Below are 21,785 nucleotides of genomic sequence, written 5' to 3' on the forward strand. Positions count from 1 at the left end.
ATTAAGTAGCTAATTAAATCTGGTCAGGCTAACCTTTCTTGGTGATTAGAATTAGGCACCTCAGCCCCTGAAGAGCCAGTCATTTTGGGAGGAACATCTTGTTCTTGTTTGAATAATTATCTGTGTTTACATTCACACAGCATTAATCACTTCAACCAGACAGTTTTGGGGGAAGGAAAGGAGGGTGCCCAGGGCAGATTTTCAAATGCTGGGTGCAGAAATTATAAAGGAGATACATTTCCCTTCATTCCTGCCAATGAGCAAAACATTTTGAGTTAATAATCCAGAACTCAAAGTGCACAAAGAGCTGTAATTTGTTTTCCAATAACTTTAAAAGCCAAGTGCTCCAGGCTGACCCTCTGAACTGAGCCCTGTTTCCTCAGTGAGAATTCTTCAGCAGCAGCATTCCAATATTTTCCTGCTGGAGTATTTGTCATTCTTTTCCAATTATTGCTGTTATTATTTTATAACTATTTGTCTTTGTTCTGTGATCTGTTCTTTTGTTGAACTCTAATGAAAGATTCTTGGTCTTTTTTCCCTGTCCTTCCCCTTGGTTTGAGATTTTCTGCCAACTCTTCTGCCCTAAAGCCTTTCTTTTCTTTCCCCTTTTTTCTCTCTGCAGTGGCTGGATCTTTTCTGGTACAACCATTGCCCTTATTGCTCATGTATCCCTAAAAATGCTCCATGTATTGTGGCTTTTGTTTGGAAAGACCAAAAGGAGAGCTGGCAAAGGGACCTTTTCTGTGCCCACCTTCCTTCAGAGGCTCAGGAGCTCCTAACTCTTTTTTGGGAAAGACCTGATAGCTCAGACAAAGATGTCTATGCTGAAGATTATTTAATTTTGAACATGAAATATTATTGATTTATTTGTCTATCTCTTCATTTATTGCTTCTCAGGAACAAAGTCATGGGATCACAGGAGATGCTGGAGCTCAGTGCTCTGTGATCCAGAGAGCAAGTGGGATGGTGGGAATTATTAGAGAAGAAACAGAGGAAAACCACAAAAGACTTCTTGATACCACTCTAAACCCATCCCATGTCTGTGTGAGTACTCTGGGCCTCAAAACCACGTGTTAAACCAGCAAAAGCTGGAGGGAAGGGCAGAAAATGCTGAGATGTGGCAGAAGTGGTGACTGTGCACCTTCCCCAAAAGGCCTCCAAGTCATGGGAAGATGTAACTTTGGTGCTGTTCCTTTGCTGATTCAAATGATCTTCTCTAAGTGATTTTATGATACATATCAATATTATGGTTATCAGCCTTCACAGTTAAAATAAGGCTCTTTTCCTTGGCAGGAGGAAGGCTATACATGCAAATTCACATTCCTGATGCATTTCCACTGACTCTGCCCTTCTGTTCTGGCAGAATTAGGAAAAACTGTATTTTTTTTGTGTCTTCTTTTCTCTCTTTCTTTACGCATCGCATGTTCTTCGATTCTCACTTCATTTCTGGTTTCATTATCTTTTTCTTTTTTGTGGTTACATTTGTGGCTGCATTTTTGCCTTTTGTTTGTTTGCTTTGCCTTGAACTTTCTCCCAAATCCTTCAGTTTTCCTCCTTCTACCCAGACCTGAGTAGACACATTGAATCATCACTTTTCTCTCTTTCCATTTCCCCTTGTTTTCCTCTTCCACTCCAGTATTTATCTTTTCTCCTTCCCCCCTTAATGTTACCATTTTCTCTCAGTGTTTGTTGATGTTTTTCTTTCCCCTGAACTTTCCTCTCCTTTCCTTGGTATTTTGGACCAGGAGAGACCAAACAGGGATTTGGGCCTTGAGTTTTTTTCTTAATAGTACAAAACTGGGTAGAAATTCCTTAAAAATAAGCATCCTGACTGACCTGTGGCATGAGGAGGGGACCAGGAGAAAACAAATTCCTGTTTAGCAAATTTAACTTCTCCTAAAAATTCAGGCTCCATCCTTCCAGCTGGAAACCAGAGAATATAATGGCTTGTTACAAGCTGTTAAAATTTGAGACCGAGGAGGGGGAATAGGCTGAAGTTATTCCATGGATTGTTCTGTTCTTTGTGGGAGGCTGTTAAAATAAAGCAACAGTATAAAAGATGAATTATATACAACTTAATGTAAAGCTGTTTGAAGTCATTATGATATTTCTTCCTTGATTGTCTAACATTTGTGTACTTTTAAAAAGTTTCACATTTTTTGGTTCTTTCTGAACATTATGAAAATTGTACTGAGAGGAGTAAATTCATCTGCATAAAATTGACTGCAAAGAGCAATTAGTCCTTCATTAATATGCAAATTTGGTCCAGTGCAGATTCATCTATATATGAGGCTTAAATATGCAAGTCAGTCTTGCTGTGCAGAAGCCCAGATGCTTTTATTTACTTTGAAATTGAGGGATTTGGTTAATGATGTTGTTGACAGGAAAACTTGAATAAATTTGATGATCACCATCTTTCATATTAGACGAGGCCCATGGAAAAAAATTACCAAGTAAAATACCAATTTTATTTGGTAATTTCCTATTACCAATCTAGTAATAAAATGCAAGATAGGAAGTAATAGAGTGAGATTTCCTAACGTAGTTATCCTGAGACTTAAACTGCTCCCCAAAGATAGAGCCATTTTTCTTAAACTTTGTTTTTCCAGAGGGTAAAGACATCTCCATAAGCTGTGTGAATAACGTGCTGCCTAGAGATTTAATATTGGAAAGTTGGCTCTGTGGCTTGTTTCACTTGGGGAGAGTCTATAAACCTGGGAATGGAAAAGCAGGAGCTTTGGAAAGGGCTCTTCATCATCTTCCCTGAATTATCTGGGGAGTTTTCTCCAGAGCTGGTGGGAGGCCTTTGCTCTGACCCTCTGGAAGTGTCTGAACATGTGACCAGTTATCTTTGGATCACCTAAACTGGTTAATGAACATTTTCCTAAATATCTTTAAATCTTTACAGCCCTCAGAAATGAAACTTTGTGACTGTCATCACTCCCCATGGACTGGCTCAGAGAAGCCAGGGAAGGGTTTTTCCTTCCCATTAAATGGGATGTGCCCCATCCCTTTCCTCCTCTCCTGGCTCCTGCCCAGGGTGCCGTGGCTCTTTTGGCACATCCAGGATTCTCCTGGTTTTGTCCAGCAGTGCCACAGCTCCATCACTCCCTCAGGTATGGACAGAATTCCCTCTGCATTTGTCAACCTTGTTTCCTCTCCAAGGTACCACAAGTTACTCTTCCTCATGTTTCTTTATTCTTTTTTTCCTCTGTAGTTCCCTCAGGCCTAAATTTACCTTTAGCTTAAACAACCTGGCCTTTGACTTCAATCATGGCCACATTTTCCTGGGCTAAATTTGGTCTTCTGTCTTGCCTGTGTGGGGCACTGACACTTCCAAACCAACAGAGAAATGGAGTTTAAATGGACTGAACTCTCCAGCAATTTATAAAGCTCTAGTTGGAAGTACCCAAGGACAAGTTAATAGATTAGACCATTTGATTCCTCTGACTTCTTGGCACAGCTGGTTGGGATATAAATCCTCCCAACAGTGAACAGTTAGTTTCCAAATCCTTAATGTGCTGTAGGAGGCAAACAGTTTACACAGCCATGGGAAGGGGAGGAAAATTCAATGGAACACGAAAATTGATGTGCTTGTTCACGTGGTGGTGGTGTGGTCCTGCAGGTGAATCCACAAGCAGGAAAGCAGAGGTGGAATTGAGGATTTGGGGGCAGCAGAGGAGGGATCTGTTAGTCTTGGAAAGGAATCTGTCCTTTCTACCCTCAGAATGAGGCACTGAGGGCTGTCAGAAGGCAGTTTGTTTGCAGCACTTGGTGAGGTGACAAATTGATTAAAAGGTGAAACTTTAAAAACACAACATCTGCTCAGGCTTAAATGGTCTTTGCCTGTGAGAACACAGAGTTGTTGGACAGTTTGTCGTGTTTTCCAGTACCATCCCCAGCAATCTTGGCTTTCTGATCTAGCTCCCAAAAGGCAGACAATAGTAATTTTTAAAATCCATCAACAACAGGCATCTCAGCACAACCTGAGGTTGTCTCCTATCAACTATGTAATCTTTATATTCTAGATTAATAAACACTTCAGCCTTGGAGTTTGTTAGTCCAAAATATATTTATTACCTCATGAATTCAAACCCCCTCCAGTTACCATCTAATTAAAGCACAGTTGTGTGCCTGCAATCTTTGGGGATGTATTAATGGAATTATCTCCTGAAACAGTAATTACACACTTTGTGCATTCTTTGCCACTCTTGTTGCAGTGTCTGTGTGATGAGTGGGGCACACAGGGCTCCATTGTTTTGAACTCTCTGTGTATCCAAGGATAAGCAGGATTGGGTTTTTCCCCTCTTAAGAAAAAAAAAGGGAGGAAAATTTATTCATTTTTGTACTTGGGAAGGGGAAGCACCAATGCCACTGTGGGAAGAGTTGTGAAACACGATTGTGCAAGTGATTTTAGCTCCTGGTTTCTCCTCACTCTTCGAGGAGGTTGCTCACAGAGCAAAACCTCCCTGCAGGATCTGTTTTGTAAATCTGCCAAAAGGTGAAGACAACCACTTTATCTGCGAGGGAATATTCATTTATGGGGCTTCAGTGGCGACATAGATTTGAAAAAAGGAAAACAGTCTTAAATCCTTCCTCAGGAGAGAGATTTCCTTCCAGTTTTATTCAGTGGTAAGTGTACTTCTTATCCTCTAATTTCTGTCTGGATTGGCTGTATCTGGGCTCGTGCTTTATCAAGGTTGTCCTCCCAGCTGCTCCAATGGATTGTTTATGGGTAAGATTATTTTTCCTCATTTTTTTTCCCCCACTTCCTATGGAATGAGGTGTTCTGCTCCTGCCTGGAGAGCCCTTCCCTGCCTGGAAAGAGGCACAGGAGGCCACAGGGTTTGCACATTCCTTCCCTGGATTTTTGAATCCCTTATCTCTAGTTCAAGTACATCTGTTGAGCAAGAGTGTGAGCGTGTGATCCCTGTTGACACAGGCTCTACCTGACAGAAGGGGGGGGTTTATTCCCTTTGTACTTCCAGGTGCTGTGTTCCAGAAGTTGGTGTTGTCAGGATCCATCTGTTGGTGGAATGTCCTGCTCTGGGGCTGCTGGGTTGTCTTGCCTTTGGGATAACCTTTTTCCCTGCAGTGAAAGGTCAGGGTTAGGGTTGTGCTCATTGGCTCAGTAAAAAGGGTGTCTGGTACCACTTGGGACACTGTAGAGTGGAACATTTCCATTGTGTTAAACAGAAAATATCTCCAAAAGATAATGAGATTGATGACATATTGTTACCCATTATTATTATTAATATTATTATTATGACTTAGGGTTAATTACTGGTTTGTCAAAACTTCTTGATTTCAAAACTTTTGGCAGTCTAATATTTCCTGTGGCTGTGGATGAGAGAGGTGCCTGTGTGTCCCCAGAATGGTTCCAGGTTGTGTCTTGCCTGTGCTGTCACACTATTTTGTTTGCCATTGGTGTCTGATTTGCAAACTTTCAAACTAGACACCTCTCTGATGTGTTTTTCCTGATGTGAATAAATTCACCGCAGAATACTCACGGAGGAAGAGATGTTTGTTGTCAAGCAATTATTTCAGATGAAACACAGAGAAGGGTGATATTACAGTCTGAGTTTTATTTAGCCACAGGCATGAATCTGAAGATGAATTCTGGGAATTTAGGGGAGGAAAAGGACAGCTTTTTATTTTCTTATTTTTTTTTTCTTTCTTGTCCTCTGTATTTTGCAGGGATTGCTTTGAGTCTGTGAGTTCTCAGCTCATGAAGAACTTCCTGGCTGAGGGGATGAAGACATTAAAGCCTTTGCCCACTCAGAGCAATTGCTCTGGAGACAAACACAGCTCAGAAAACAAATGTTCTGAGCTACCTGGGAGTTCTGGTTCACTGAACACATGAAGAGCCAGAGATCCTTCTGAACCTGCAAGTAAAATTTATTCTCAAGGTGATGCTCGAGCTCATTATCTGCTCCTCTTTCTAAATGTAAAGTAAGGAGTGAAAGGCCCAAGTATTCCATATATAACAGCTGACATGTTCCCTGCATTCCTGTGTTTGCCTAAGAAGTCATGGATAATCAATTGGATGTGCAAAATACACTGCAGGGATGAATTCTGAGCCACAGCACTTGCCATGCCTGTGCTGCTCTGAGAGACAGAAACTTCCAGGAAAGGAACACCAGTGAAAATCTTCCCGATCGTTCTCTCATCAGGTTTTTTTTTCCAAGGATGTGTCTGGAGGTGGATTCTCTAGACAGTGTTTGGGTTTCTCCTACCCCTTGAGTGGCTGGTTCTGTGTGTGTCAGTTATTTTCTCACTGTTTTTCTTCCTGTATTAGAAAACAAAGTTACTTCATCAGGATATATATATATTTATATATATATATATATATAACCACTATAATCTCAACTAGGAAAAGCTAACCTGAAACATTTACTTTTCAGATTTATTATTTAAATATATGTTTCAAATAATTAAAACAATTCCCTACACGTATTACAAATAACTTCCCATCTTATTACTGTTGGGAAGCAGAACAGGCAGGAACCAGCAGCAGACAGATGTGATTGTAACAGAGGTTCTCATTTAATAAATAATAGATTGGTTGTAATGAGACTTATGGTCTTCATAAACTCCTAGAATGTTTTTAACACAACCAAAGTAAGTAAGTTTAAAGTCTGATTTATTAGTCTTAACCCTCTTAGATAATTTTTTACCTTGTTTATTTTCGAGGACAAACCCCAACATTTATCTTATTTTGAGAGAATTTCCCACAAACCAGAATATCTACGGTTCTAGCAAGAAAAAAAAGGGAAATTTGTGTGGATTAAAAAAGAGATGAGTGACAATCCTGATGGTGTGGGAAAACTGAGGTTAGATTTAGTTCTGCATTAATCTATTCCCTTGGAAATCCACATTTTCACCAGAACATCCCCCAGCATCCTCCAGACTGTCAAAATTTGGTCACAGCATTTCATAGACTTTGGTGTATCCTTTCTCTGGAAAGAAACAGCTGGATATTTTTGTGTCACATTGTGCCCAGTCCACCTCTGTTGTTGTCATTTTAATTGCTGGGGCTGGGTTTTTTTTTTTTAAGTCCTCTACAGAAGGTCTTTGTAGTGACAAGCGAACGGTTCACGCTTCGTAAGCAAACATAAAGAATTCTGCTGCTAATTGGAGAGGGAGCCATGCAGTTATGATTCCATCAACATTTAAGTTACATTGTTAAAGGACACATTTTTTGCTGTTGTTGTTGTTTTGTTTATGTTGCCCCATAAAATTTTACTCGGGGTGGATTTGGTGGGGAAGGTTTTATAACTAATTCTGGGGCTCAAGGGGCAGGAGGGAGGGGTAGAAGGTAAATATTTCTGAGCTGAATGTACAATATTAAGGTTCAACATTTTATTGCTGTTTTGCTCTATTATAATTCTTAATTGCTGCCTTGTGAAACTATGAAAATGGAAAGACTGGACAACCTCAAAAAAGCTCCCTTTAGCCTGCCCTGAAGAACTGCAGCCACAGTGTTTCATGTGGAGGAAAAGTCTCCAGAAGCCACCACTTTCCCAAAGGAAGGAGGTTGTTATTCACTAATTTGGTCTTTTGGGGTTTTCTCCCCAAGACACTCTGCCTCTTGTATCTGAAGACCTCCCAGTTTCTAAAAGGACCTTGTGTCAGACCTTCCTTTTTTACATAAATTCCACTTCCATGGAATACTTGGCTATGGATTAATAGCTTTACAGTTACAAGCCCCAAAACTGTTTCCTATTAGTGCTGATTTATTTTCTACTTACATCTCTCTTCTCAGGTGGCAAAATGTCTGGAGCCTCATCTTGAAGAGCCTTGGAAGGGCCAAAAAGGTTCTTCCTTTTCCAGGTCACTGCCAGGTTTTAGAAGACACAGTTTTTCAGCATCTGAAGCAGGAAATCCCAGCTCTTTTCCATGAGAAGAAGCACAGGGATGACAGGGCTTCCCCCCAGAACACTCCCGGGGTAATTGCTGAAGACATTCCAAGCCACTCTAACGAAGTGCACTGTCTGCCAGTCATTCTGTTCTCCTTGGAAGACCATCTGTTGCACTTCAAATATGTAAAGGTCTGCTATCATTTATTGCTCCAAACAAATCCACTCCTTTGTCTCATGGGCTGGAGCTCCTGAATGGGGACTAGAGGTGGTTTTGGTCACGGAGGGCAGGATGTTCAGGATATTCCCTTTTGTTGCTCTGTAAGTGAAAGGTGCTCACTCAGCTCAAATTTCAGAGCATAAACAGTGATTAAACTGATTTCAGTGCTTTTGAATAATTTCAATTTATTTGGCAACAAATTGTGAACAACAACAACAACAATAATCTGAAATGTAGTTTCTGTTAACTCAGCCAGAAGCACATTGTAAGATTTTTGCTTCTGGTGAACAAACCTTTCCATTGTAGTGGTACCCAGACTTGATACACACTGACATTTGAATTAACATTATGTTATTTTAACTAAATTGCTTAATTAGCTTATTTGTGGCTGAAACTAGTGATTCAAAGAAACTTTCAGCAGTGAAAAATAGGGTCAGCAGCTCAAAATGCAAGAACCTTTCTTCTGGTAGGTAAACACATGTCCTTTACAGGGATGTAACACTTGCCTGTACAGTCTTTATTTATGAGTTAACTGGGACCCTTTCCATGAATTAAATGAGCAAGATCAGGCATTAAATGATGATTTCTCTTTGTTTTTCCTGCTGCAGATTTTAGAGAGGCTGTGTAACCCCTCCTCTCAGATTGGAGAACATAAGCATTGTATTTTCACAGCAGAGAAGTTCTGTTCAGAGATTTCCAGCCAGGGAAACACACAACAGTTTCTGTGTGATTAGGGAGTGGTCCTGTCTTCTTCCCTTTTTTTTCCTCTGTCCCTTCTCCTCCCTGCATAGCAGTTAATGTTCTGGTCAGAAGGAATAATATGTTGGATCTTGAATGTCAGTAGCCCCAGAGATTCTGACAAGACTATTCATGTGCATTCATACGTCTTAACCAAAGCTGACACTAAAGAGAGCAAGAATCCTCATATTCCTCTTTTTATTGCTGTGCATTACACTCAAATCTTCTCTTGGAGACCTCTGCTGAAAAATGACATATTCCCCATTTGAAAAAGGCTTTCTGGCAGGGTCTAAACAAAGCAGCTGGACATCAACGTGGCCCAGGGCAGAAAGCTCCCACAGTTTGGTTTACACCCCAGTTATGGACACCTACCAAATGCTGGGAGATAAATCCTGATGGGAAACAAACAGTAATGTTTTTGTTGTCATTTTTTAATTTAAAAATTAAGTGGTCTTCTAATTTCTTGAAATCTTATAGGAATACTTGGATTCTGGTAACCTGAGGTGGATGTTTTCTGAGAAACACCCCCTGTGTGAATGTTCTGCTCTCCCATTTACCCCAGACATATTTTACACATACTTCTAGTACAGTTTACAGCACATGTCTGGGTAATTTTGCAGTGATCAGATCGTGTGGTTAAAGCCAGGTAGGCAATTTTTACAGCAATGATAGTTTTAATCTTCTTTTTTGTAATTGTTTGATAGCAGTGACTAACACAGCCTTGGTGGCTCTGGGCACCTCGCCATTCTTAGGTAGTTTAATTTGTTAAAAATTATCTTCCCTCCCACCCAAATCCCCTTGAAACCACTTGGAGAGGAGAAGTGTTGAACTGTTGCCAATAATAAGTCCTGCTGAGACCTCTGTATCCTCCTGATAGAACTGCTGGTGCCAACCAGGGACTGACTGGCACGGGTTTGAACTCTCCACTGCTTGATAGATCTGCTTCACATGGACCAATTACAACAATTCCCACCTCTGGAGCTGAAGTCGAAGCCCTTGGTCTTCCCTTTATACCTCAGGTTGTTGGCAATGTGCTCAGTCCTACAATCTCCATTTTCTCTGAATAATTAAGTGGAACATAAATACTTCGAAAAAGTAGGAGAGAGTCTGAATGGAAATCAAAGGCTGAATAATATCATTGTTTTTCATGTTGCTGTTGTTAAGCTGCATTTCTTTCCATTTATTCTTTATTTCTAAAAGGCAGCATCTTCTTTTAAGTTTTTTACAGAGATTCACCAGAAGGTGCTGTAGTCCATTGACTGTTATATTCAACAGTATCTTTTAATGTGAATGAAAGAGCAATAGGAATTCCTACTTTTTTTTTTAATGGGTTTAAAAATATAAATATTCCTTTCAAAATAAATACTTTTGACCAAAGTGGAAAATCATCCATCCTTTACTCCTTTTGGCTGGATGTTTCCATAAGAAATAGGGATATAACACCAGGATGAGAGACTGGCATTAACTGCCCAGTTCCTGACAATTCCATTGGTTTCAATCTGATGCAACAGGGACCATCTTGCCCTTGCCCCTGTTGTCTTTCCAGGAGAGTAGTTAATTTTTAAATTGGAGCAGCTGCAGGTTTTTTTTAACCAGTGAAGTTTCTATTACACAAAGATAAACCTAAGACTGAGCACAAACTGACTTGCCTGTAGCTTTCCTAATATGATTGCACTGCACAGTGTAGATACTAAAATTTATATTAAAAATTCTCCATGCAGTTTCCCTCTGGGGAGAGGAAGAGGGAAGGGAAAGGCTACATGTGACAGATGCTAATTATGCAGCTTAATGCACTTCTGGAAGTTGCAGAGATGAGAACTCTGTAAAAACCCATCCACAAAACAAAGCCTATTTTCAACAGCATTTTTTCCACAATGCTTTGTTTTCATCTGCCTCCTCCCTGTTTTCCAGGAGGCTTTATTTCCCAGAGAGCTCCTACAGTATTCAAAGGGCAAGTGATGTCCAGGGTCCAAAATTTGCCAAGCATGGATATGAGTGTTCTCCATCCCTTCCTGCTCTGTAGGGCCGTACGTGGAATTGGGAAAGGTGGTGGCTCCCAGTCAGGACAGGTATGGCTTAAAAATTCTCTAGCTGATGTGTTAGTTTTCTTTCCTCTTTTGTTGATGTTTTAGTAATGTTTGGGTTTACTGGGAAAACTGTGTTCTGCACTTGACTGTACTGGGATCCTGTAGAAGGATTTATTGTGGTGAATATGTCAGGCCCAAGGAACCAGATCCCAAACTGAGGCACACAGGATGGGTTCCTCCAATCTGGGTGGTGAATCAGTGCCAAAGCCAGTGTTAGACGTTGATCTTCTCTCCCAGACATTGAGCTGTGCTGTTTGAGGCTAAAGAAATGGATTTCCAGCCAGGAAAAACTCGATGTCATCCTGAAATCAATGGGGAAACTCAAAAGCACCTCAAGGCCACACTGAGCCATCGTGCTGGATTTCCTTCCCTCTACCAAATCCCAGGATTCTTTTCCCTCCTAGAGGTAAACCCACACCAGCTCTTGTGTATTAATGCCAAATGCTGCTTTCTTTTATTTCCTTCAAAGCCTGGGATTGCTCCTTTAGGACCGGTGACTTCTCAGCCTCTCTCCACGCGGGACGATAATCGCGCTAACGACGGCAGCAGCACCGGAACTTCCAAGGTCTTGGTGTGGCCCTGGGCGGCCTTGGAGGAGCATGTTTGGAGTGAATCCTCCTCTTGCCATGGTCCTCATGTGCAGCCACCACAGAGAAAACCATCTGTTCCCCTTGGAAGGGGGTTTGGTTCCCCATGCCCTCCCCCGATCCCGCTCCGTCCCCAGCTGCCGTGTTTCGACGAGCAGGGAACGAATCCCCTGCGTTAAAAATACTCTGGGTCTATTTAGATGAAAAGAAGAACCTTGCTTGCCTACACTGACATGCAAAAATAGGCTCAGTGTGAGTAAATCTTCAAACTTTCTTTTGGTGAAAATACCCAGCCTGGCTTTTTTTTTTTTTTTTTTTTAACTTCTATGATAAGTTTATTTATAGAGTGTCCTTCTTTCCTCCTACTCCATCAAGACATTTGCAGGAGGTTGTCGCTCGTCTTGTTCAGGAGTCCTGAAATAATTTGCAGGGCCTTTGAAACATCATCATGTTGCACAGTTGTGATGCATCGTGCTGCTGTTGCACCAACGTATCATATTTTAGTGTGAATGTCACGTTAACTGAGACATTCCGGCCTTCCTTTTACTCCAGGTGCCTTACACTGGTTTGTATTTTCATTTTAACTCCGCAGTCAAAAAATTCTGCATATATATAGTAACTTAAAATTTTCCATTCTACATGCAAGGCATTGCATAGAAAATTAATGTGTAATATGAGAAGATTAACAGGATGCATATACTTTCCAAATATCTCTTAAAAATAGCTTTCACTGTCACTGTAGCATCTTAATTCTGAATAATCTCACAGTCCTTCTGCAAATCTGTGCATATAGTAACAGAGTAACCACCTACTTCATCCTCTTGAACTGCACAATATGTATCTGGGCATGAAAAAAACTGCATTTTGGAGTATGTTCTGCTTTGGCAGAGAGGATGGCTGTGGGACTAGTGAGAGCAGTAATGCCTGCGTTAAATATTAATGCCAGCATTCCCAATACCTGCCTATCTTTTTAAAAAGGCTCCAAGATTCTGAGTGTGGAATTTGCTCCACAGTGCAAAGCACCAGCACAAATCTTGGGAAGCCTCTGCCAAGAGGTGGAAGTTGTGGAAAGGGAGCCAGGGTGGGTGTTCCCTGTGCCCACGGGACACTCTGTGCCTGGACTTTGGCCCAGCACTGCCTGGGGATGATACCCAGGAGTGGATCCTGGTGGGATCAGGGGCCAGGAGCCTGGGGATAAATATGTGATGGAGAGTTCCAAGAAGATGGACCAGGTTGGTGACAACCACTAGGACACGAGGGAATGGGTACAAACTGATGCCCAGGAAGTTCCATCTGAACATGAGGAAGAACTTCCCTGTGCAGTGAGCGAGCACTGGAACACACTGCCCAGAGAGGGTGTGCAGTCTCCATCACCGGAGATATTCCAGCTGTGATCCTGTGCCATGTGCTCTGGGATGACCCTCCTTGAGCAGGGAGGTGGGACCAGATGATTGACAGGAAGCTGAGCAGGTCCAGAGAAGGGCAATGAGGCTGGGGAAGGGACTGGAGCACAACTGCTGTGAGGAGAGGCTGAGGGAGCTGGAGCTGTTCAGCCTGGAGAAGAGGAGGCTCAGGGGAGACCTCCTCACTCTCTACAACTCCCTGAAAGGAAGGGGCAGCGAGGGGGGGAGTTGGGCTCTGCTCCCAGGCAATGGGACAAGAAGGCACAGTTGTAAGCTGTGCCAGGAGAGGTTTAGGTTGGACATTAGGAAGAAATTCTTCACAGAGAGAGTGATCAGACATTGGAATGGGCTGCCCAGGGAGGTGGTGGAGTCACCGTCCCTGGAGGTGCTTAAGCAGAGCCTGGACGTGTCACTCGGTGCCATGGTCTGGGTGACAAGGTGCTGTTGGGTCACAGATTGGACTCGATGATCTCAGAGGTCTTTTGATGCTGTGATTCCGTGATTCTGTGCCCCGCTGCGGCCGCTCCAACCCGGCCCACCCCGTGAGGAGCCGCGGGCCGGGCCGAGGCGGGACTCGAACCGGCGGCCCCGAGGTCTCCGCGCCATTCCCGCGGTGCCGCCGCTAGATGGCGCCGGCCCAACGGGCAGGGCGGGGGCTCGGCAGCGCCGCGCGCTCCCCTGGCGGCCGCTGCGCGCCCCCGCCCCCGCCCCCCCCCGCCGCCATGGCGGAGCGCGCCCACGTGACGGCGCGGCAGCCAATGGGAGCGCGGCAGGGGGGCCCCGGCCGCCGTCCCTGTGGCCGCCATTAAAGAAAAAGGGTCTCGGAATTACCCGGGAGCCGGAGCCGCTCCCGCCCCGGCCGTGCGGGACCCGCGCCCAGGGCTCCCGCCGCCACACGATGCCGCGGCCGGGCAGCCGCCGACAGAGGCACCGCTGAGGGGAGGGCGACGCGCCGGCGGGGGCTTCGCGGGCAGCGACTCCGCCAGCGGCAGCAGCAGCAGCAGCGGCGGCCGCCGCGTCCCTGTGTGTGTCGGCGGCGCCGGGAATTGCGGGGCTCCGACCCCCTCGGGGCTGAGCAGAGCCCGGGGCTCGGCCGCCGCCTCCCCGCCCTGCCCGGGAGCCCCGGGGAGGGGGCCCCTCCGCCCGCCGCCCCCGCGGGACCCGCACCTGAGGAGAGCGGGGGGTGTCGGGCTGCCCCCCGCGGGACGCGCCGCGCCGGACCAAGACCATCGCTTCATATTTTTCTCCTCCTCTTCTCCCCCCTCCTCCCTTTTTTTTCCTTTTTTTTTTTTCCTCTCTCTCTCTCTTTTTTTTTTTTTCTTTTTTTTTTTTTTTTGCCTCGTTATTTTTTAAAGGACCGGCCTCGCCGCGGGGCTGGTCCCTCCCCGCCCCGCTGCCCCCCGGGCTCTTGCGGGGGTCGCCTCCCCGCTGCCCGCGGTGACTCGGCGGGGTCCGCGCTCCCTCCAGAGACTTTTGGGGGTCCCCCGGCCCCCGCGGACAGCTGGGGGGGACCAGCCCCCCCGAAGACACTCTGCGATTCGCCCCGTCCTCCTCCCCCGACGGGGATCGGCCTCCCGGAGACTCCTCCATCCTTCCCCGGAGAGACTTCGAGGGTCACCCGCAATTTCCTCCTTCCACCCCTCTCCCCCTCCCTCCTTTCCCCACGGAAGGATTTTTTTTTTTTTTTTTTACCCGACGGAGAGTATTTTGGTTTCGCCCTCGCTGCGAAGACTATTTCGTTTTGGGGAGGGGGGGTGTTTTCCACACGGGAATTTAATCCCCCGCTGTGCTGCTGAGGAGACTTTTGCGGCCTTCCTCTCTCAAGGAATACCTTCCCCCTCCCGTGCCCCCGCAGATGTTTTTTTGGGGTACACCCCAGGAAATTTTTCTCTCTCTGCCTTTACGAATTCTTCAGACTGGCCTTACTTCTGGCCCCTGAAGTTTGTTTTTATGCTTTTAAATTTTAATTTATTTGGAATATTTTTGGAGCAGGGGAGAAGAATCTGACCCCCCCACACCCTGTTGCCCTCGGACTCCGAAGAGACGAGCCTGGATTTTTCTCTCTCCCACGGCCAATCCTTCCCAGTCATTCCACAATTTGCCCCTTTCTCATCTGATGACTAAAGGAACAGGAGGAAGAGAAGGGGGGGTTCTGGATTGATTGCCCCCGCTGGATTATTTATGTTTTCCTACTTCTCTTGCTTGGCATCTGAGAAGAGAGGAAGGAGGGATGTCAACTGATTTTTAGCCCTAGCCCCCCCGGATTAATTACCCCATTTTTATTCTCTTGTTGGATCAATTACCCCTTCACCTCACCTCCTCTCCCTCCCCTCCTTATGCGAACGAGAAGACAAGAGGAACGGGGAGGATTTTGATCTTAATCTCCCGTCGTTGGATTACTTACCACCTCCCTCTTTCTGTTCTCCCCTTCCACCGTGGCTTTACCCCCCCGGTGGAGCTCCAGAAGACGAGAAAACGTTCTGACTTCCTTTAAAAAAAAAAAATTTTTTTTTTTTAATAATTTTTTTTAATATATTTTTTTTACCCCCCTCTCTCGTCCTATTCCCCCTGCCACTATTTCGCGTGCGCGCGCGTGTAAATCCCTTATTTAATTGTATTATTATTTGTGCGTGTGCGGAGCCCCCCTCCCCCTTTCCCTCTCGCTGTCTGTCTCTCCCTCTCTCCCTCTCCCTCTCTCTCTCTCTCTCTCTCTCTCTCTCTCTCTCCCTGGCTGTCTCTTTCTTTCTTGTCGGAGGCTGTGGGATAATGGCGTGTGGGTTGTGGCTGTGAGGATGAGTTCCTGCTTCGTGCCGAACGGGGCCAGCCTGGAGGATTGCCATTCCAACCTCTTCTGCCTGGTGAGTGGCGGCCCCGGGCTCGCAGCCGCCCGGGGACACGGAGGGAAGGGAGCCGAGCTCTGGGGGAGGGGGAAGGGGCAGTGGAAGCAAAGCAGCCATTTTTAGCAGAGCTTCTGTTGGATGAGCCCTCGGAGTAGGCCCTGCCTGGAGCAGCCAACTCTCCCATGCCCCTCTGGTTCCCCCTCCATCGCTGTCTGTCTCGCCTCGCCCCTCCCTCCGCTTTCTTCCTGGATAGTATCCTCCCTGCAACTCGCCTTTTCCTTCCCTTTCCGTGCCTCCCAACTTTTCCTCCTTTCTCCCCGTTGCCCGCCTCTGATCCCCCTGCCTTCCCATCTCCTGCCCCTGCTCCTTCCAGCCCCACATCGCGGGGAACTTTCTCTTTCCTCTCCCCGCTGGTGACATCCCAAAAGCCGAGCCGAAACCTCCCTTCTTCCTCGCTTTTAGACGGATCCCTTTCGCTGCTTGTTTTTATCCTGGAGGGCTGGTTTTGGTGATGCCCTCTCTGGGATCGGTGCTGTCTCTGTGTTTTGATGTGCACCATTTTGTAGCCCTTTTTAACCCAAGTATCAAGTCGCTCACATTGTTGAATTTTGGTGGCTCCCAAAGTGAATTCGATATAACTGGCCTGTGATGCAATTTTTGGTGGCTGTGCTGAGCTGTTTCATCAGCTTTTTAATGCAAATGAGCTGATCTTAGCTGACTGCCTGATATTTATGATTCCAGAGATTGTTACCACAATCCTGTGCCGAGCTGTGGCACTAATATTTTCGGATGGAGGGGGATCTGAGCGTGCCTGCAGCCTGCACCAGGCCCGCAGCCCCATATTAACAGTGTATTTTTAAATCTGTAAGTGTTTCTAAAGTATCAACTGTTGCAGGCAACCTTTCATCCAAATTGCTCTCCTGCTGAAGGTGGGGAGGCTGCCATGTTACATTTAAATGTTGCAGTAATCTTTTGTGTGTTGTCATGCCGGGGAGGCAAAAAATAGTAACTTCTTAGCAAATGCCAGCCTGCCTTGTTGTCCCTCCTGGAGGAGAACCCGGGGCAGTGCCTCCCCTACCTACCCTAAGGTGACTGGGTGCAAAAACTTAGCACTAAAACTTGAATCTGCCATGTAGATAATCCAGGAATTGTGTTTCCCGCTAGACAGGGTAGGGCCTCTTTCCCTATATAAAGCAAATTTAATTTTTGCCTAGAAGGGGGTCCAGTGGCTCAAAATCGATGTGGACTCAGGTCTAACGTGTAATTTAATGATAAAATTGGGATCGAAGTTCTCGGGATGTGGTGTGAGGAATGAGAAGTATGATAGCTCCTGGTGAAATCAGGGAACTCGAGAGGCTTCCTGGGGGAGATGCAGAGAATGTTTTACAATGGAGAAACTTGTGAAATTTTCCAAAGGAGTAGATGGCTGGAAGAATGTGTGCTTGGGTTAGATTTACTGTATTACCTATTTCCACGGGGTAATCTTGGATTGAAAAGGTAGTGTGTGCATAAGCAAGTGGAAAGAAAGATGTCCTTTGCTAAGGCAAGTGTGTGGGAGCTTGGGCAGTTGCAGTCTGTGAATAATTCACATTATTCACTGGTCTTTCCCTCACTGACTTTAAATCAAATCTGCCTTTTCTCTGTGTGGTGAAAACGAGCAGCTCTTGCTTTCCTGCAGTTATTCAAAGAGATTTCAGACCAGGATTCCTGCTCATTTCCCCTTCACAAAACTCACCACTGTTAAATGTTGTGCCACCAATCCTTCCTTCCTCCCTTCACCTGGCTGTTAGTGTGGGGGGTACCTGCCTCCATGCGTGATGTTGTTTTCCTTCCCTTCCCTCAGGCTGATCTCACTGGGATTAAATGGAAGCGCTACGTGTGGCAGGGCCCAACGTCTGCCCCGATTCTCTTCCCGGTCACGGAAGAGGATCCCATCCTGAGCAGCTTCAGCCGCTGCCTCAAGGCCGACGTGCTCAGCGTGTGGCGCCGGGACCAGCGGCCGGGGCGCAGGGAGCTCTGGATCTTCTGGTGGGGGGACGACCCCAACTTCGCTGACCTGATCCATCATGACCTCTCAGGTAGGAGGACGTTCATTTGGGCAGCAAAAGGACCTTCTGGTCGGTCCTTGGGTCACTGAAAGGATCGTGGTGCTCAGGGCTGCAGGCCCTGAGAACATCTCTACCAGAGAAGTGTTGTCTATGGAGATAGATTTACTGCTGCAGCCCTCCCCAGATGATTCCAGCAGTGCCCAAACAACCTCCTGTGGGTTTAGGGCACTGCTGGATTCTCAAGAAACCCTCACCAAATTATTCCACCTCCTGTGGGTTTAGGTGGCCTTGGACTGCTGGAATTTCAAGAAACGCTTCCCAAATGATTCCAGCAGTGACCTAAACCCACAGGAGGTGTTTGGTCACTGCTGGATTCTCAAGAAACCCTCACCAAATTATTCCACCTCCTGTGGGTTTAGGTGGCCTTGGATTCCTGGATTTTCCAGAAACCTTCCCCAAATTATTCCAGCAGTGACCAAACACCTCCTGTGCATTTAGCTCACTGCTGATTTTCAAAAAACTCTCCCTAGATTATTCCAGCAGTGCCCAAACACCTCCTGTGGGTTTAGGTGGCCTTGGACTCCTGGATTTTCCAGAAACCCTCCCCAGATTATTCCAGCAGTGCCCAAACACCTCCTGTGTGTTTAGATCACTGCTGGATTCTCAAGAAACAAGTTTTTGCTCCCCACTTGTTTCCTTGAAAAAGAAAAACAAACAAACCACAAGCCTATGGATTTTGGCAGCTTCTTCCTGAGAAAGCTGTGCTGAAAGCTGTGCCTCTGATTCACAAGTGATGTCTTAAACATGTTTTGATAAGATCCCTTTTGTTGGGCAATTAGACTTTTCAAATTCAAATAGTAAAGCCCCTTTTTTTTTTTTATACAATAAGAATTGTAGAGATCCGGGCAACTCTTGAGCTGTTTGGAGTTGCTTTGGTTGGAAGTCAAACCACGGGTGGGAAGCCCTCAGAAGGAGGCACCTGGAACTCACCAGCTGCTTTGGTGCAAAAAAAAAATCTCTAAACCTCATGTTTTAATGATTTCTCTCTGCCCCTTTCCCAGTGCTCTGAACCTGCTTTTCCAACCCAGCCTCCTGAAAGCCTGACAATGTTTGTATTTCTCAATAACGTTGTACTTCAAATTTGGCACCTTGTTTTGGAAATGTTTGCTTGTCGAGCTCAATTCCCCAACGTAGACGGTTCCCAGCTGCTTTATCAGCAAGGTGACGAAGTTGATATTTAAATTGTGGGAGTCTAAAGGTGAGACTCAACTAATCCCAGGGGAAAAAAAGAAACTGAACACATCCCTCCAATTTCCTCTCAAATAATGTACAGTGTTCAGATTACTGAAGTGTAAAACGAGCCCAAGGTTTGGTGACCTGGTAACCAGAAGTTGTTGGTGCTGCCTGTTGTGTGTGGATAAGCTGGAGAACAAACAGGAGTTTAAAGTGCCACTGAGGAAGTTGACTTGAAACAATTTAATAACGTGTGGAATTTTCATACAAAAATAAGGTGATGTGAAAAAAACAATTGATGTTTATTTCTTTGAGTAATTGACTTCAAAAGGTTGGGATGTTGCTCTTATTCCCGTCTGTCCTGCAACGACAAACTTTGCATTTTAAATGGCACTCACACTGTGCTTTGCTTGGTATTTTAGTGCTTTTAAGGCTTCCTTATTTTGCCTTATAAATAACCTCAGTTTTGACCTGCAGGGAACATCCTTTGTGTGACTGAGATGTGACTTAGGCTGAATGCTGGTTTTAGCCTGGGCCTGCCCTGAGCCAAGACCAACATTGGTGTGAAAGTGTCTGTGTGAATTTTGAGGGATTAAATTGAGGCCAACGTGTTACATCGTGTTTGGAGTGGGAGATCCAGGGAAATTTAAGCCATTTGGAAAATGCCCTTCTGCACTACCTAAGCTGAATAACTAAAATTATTTGTTTGAGCAACTTTCTGTGCGTTCTCTTGGATCTGGCTGGTGATTTAGCACAGAGGGACCTCCTGAAAACAGCAGTGGGGTGTTCAATGAGCGTGTGTTTGTGCTCACACAGAATCACCCTTGTGCACAGGTAGATAAGCAGGTATCATCCCAGGGATTTACCAACTCTTAACCTCTCTGAGGGCAGAAGGGAGAGATAGGAGAGGATTAGACTCTCCCAGCCACGTCTTTGGGTATTTTCTTTGTTCAGGTCACCTGTGGATGTCTGTGCTTCCCCAGAGCCATTCCACATGTCTTCTCCATAATGCTCATCACTCATGGGACTGTTACCTAAGTCTGGGTCTGATACCTCGGGTTTTTCAGGCGTGTTTTTGTCTTCTTTTAACTAAAAAGAGACATTCTAATCTGCTAGTTTGCTTGGCTCTTCTGACCAGAAGTTGATGCAGATGCTCCTCAGCTGGACTGCAGGGGAGGAGGCTGAGGGCTGCCCACACCTGCACTTTTTCTCTTTCCTGTTACACAAAATCTTAATGTGAATCTGGTATAAGAGAGAATTATGGCTGGGCCCAAACAATGTTATCTGACCTTTGTCGCAGCCTAATGGATTTTTTTCCTTGGTGGACAATTCCTCCTGGTAATTCTCACTGCCTTGTTCTCCCGGTGATTGCTTGTAACATTTTCCACGGGCATGATAAATGGCTTCTTAGCAGAGGCTTGTTACCTGCAAAATTGATTGGAAATTGTTTGCTGCTGAAGGTTGAGGTGCTGCCTCGCTCAGAACTTCTCTGCTGGACGGGTGAAGGATTGTCCTGAAGGAAGAGGGGGCTGGGAGCAGCCTGTCCCTTAGTGCCTGTGCACAGACTGCTCCTGGGGAAGTGGCCCTTGAAAGAGCACTGGTTAGAAATCTGCCAGAGCTGTTCATAACTCTTCATTCTGGCTTCTTGTGGTACAAAACTCTGCCTGGAGAGGTTGGTATTGTGAGAGTTTCTGGCTTTTTTGGTGATTTGTAGTTTGGGTGAACAGTGGCTGCTCAGTTGGTGATCAGCCCTGAGGGGTTTAAATATGCTCAGTAATCCTTTTGTCCCTCCCCAAGATCACTTCAGAAGGAAATGTACAGTTGTGTGGATGTACACCTATGCACATCAGATTAAAAAAATAAATGATCACCCTCTCCTCAGCTGTACATTCCAGAAGTTCATTCCTTGCCCTGGAGACACCTTTGAATGCAGCTACTGGCTCTCAGAGTTCTACCAGGCCCTGGATAAGTGTCTTGTTGATGGTCAGGGATTGCTGGGGCCTGGGGGCATGTCAAAAGGAGACTTGTTCAGAGCTGCTGATTGTTCAGGAATATTGACTTCACTCCATCATTTATTTCTCCTTTCCTTCCCTAGGAACCCACTCACTGTACATAACACCAAAAAACCAGGAGCCTCTTTCTACCCCAGCATAGCTAGAGGCAGGCAGAAGTTAGTGAATGTTATTTTATCCTCTAACAACCTCAAAGGTTATGTTTTTGTTGTGACAGTGAGGCTTGATTACAGTAATTCTTGCAGCTCAAACCTTGAAGTCGGACATCTCTTCCAATTTCCGAAGGCAACGGGCTCTGGCTGCTCTGATCAGCAGTTATTTTATCAGAGAGCTTCCTCCTTGTTTTCAGGTGGCTTCCTACACACTTGGAGTTTTATTTTTTAAATTGGCAGTGGATGATTTCAAACCTGAGAACAGTTGGGTATGAATTATGTACAAGACACGGTCCCAAGGAAATGGTTACAATCTGATTAATGCTTGGATAGGGGAATGCTGCTCTATGGCTTTGACCTTCACGTTGCATCTGTTAAATGGGGAGCTGCAAGATGCATCTTTTGCAGTCTGGTGTCTATGAAATTTGGTTAATTTACTTTAAAAATTAAAGAGTTTTTCTTTGTGCCTGTCATACCTCGAGATAATCAGTTTTTGTTTGCTGAACTCTCTTCCTCCCGTTTGTGTGGGGGGTGAATGTGTACAAATAGTGCTGGTTGTAGGAGAGCTTGGGGGAATCCTGGTGCTTGTCTGTGGATCCTGTGGTA

At 45.3% G+C, this 21,785-nt stretch overlaps 1 protein-coding gene and 1 long non-coding RNA gene across 2 annotated transcripts in view; one reads left to right on the forward strand and one right to left on the reverse strand.

Annotated features, from left to right (window-relative positions):
* Window positions 1-14,835: 14,835 nt before the first annotated feature.
* LOC127481024 (uncharacterized) lies at window positions 14,836-15,392 on the reverse strand. Its single transcript, XR_007908085.1, has 2 exons — window positions 15,299-15,392; window positions 14,836-15,103 (listed from the first exon to the last, which is right to left on the reverse strand). It is a non-coding gene; the product is annotated as an uncharacterized LOC127481024 (long non-coding RNA).
* MED13 (mediator complex subunit 13) overlaps window positions 15,098-21,785 on the forward strand; it is a 53,176-nt gene continuing 46,488 nt past the window's right edge. The window contains exons 1-2 of the mRNA XM_051809814.1: window positions 15,098-15,752; window positions 17,578-17,812. Coding sequence (XP_051665774.1) covers window positions 15,687-15,752; window positions 17,578-17,812 — 301 coding nt within the window. The 5' untranslated portion in view covers window positions 15,098-15,686. The remainder of the gene's footprint in view (window positions 15,753-17,577; window positions 17,813-21,785) is intronic.

Source organism: Manacus candei, unplaced genomic scaffold (assembly GCF_025592945.1).
Source record: "Manacus candei isolate 608988 ecotype Guabito, Panama unplaced genomic scaffold, ASM2559294v1 h1tg000076l, whole genome shotgun sequence".
Lineage (NCBI taxonomy): Eukaryota > Metazoa > Chordata > Aves > Passeriformes > Pipridae > Manacus > Manacus candei.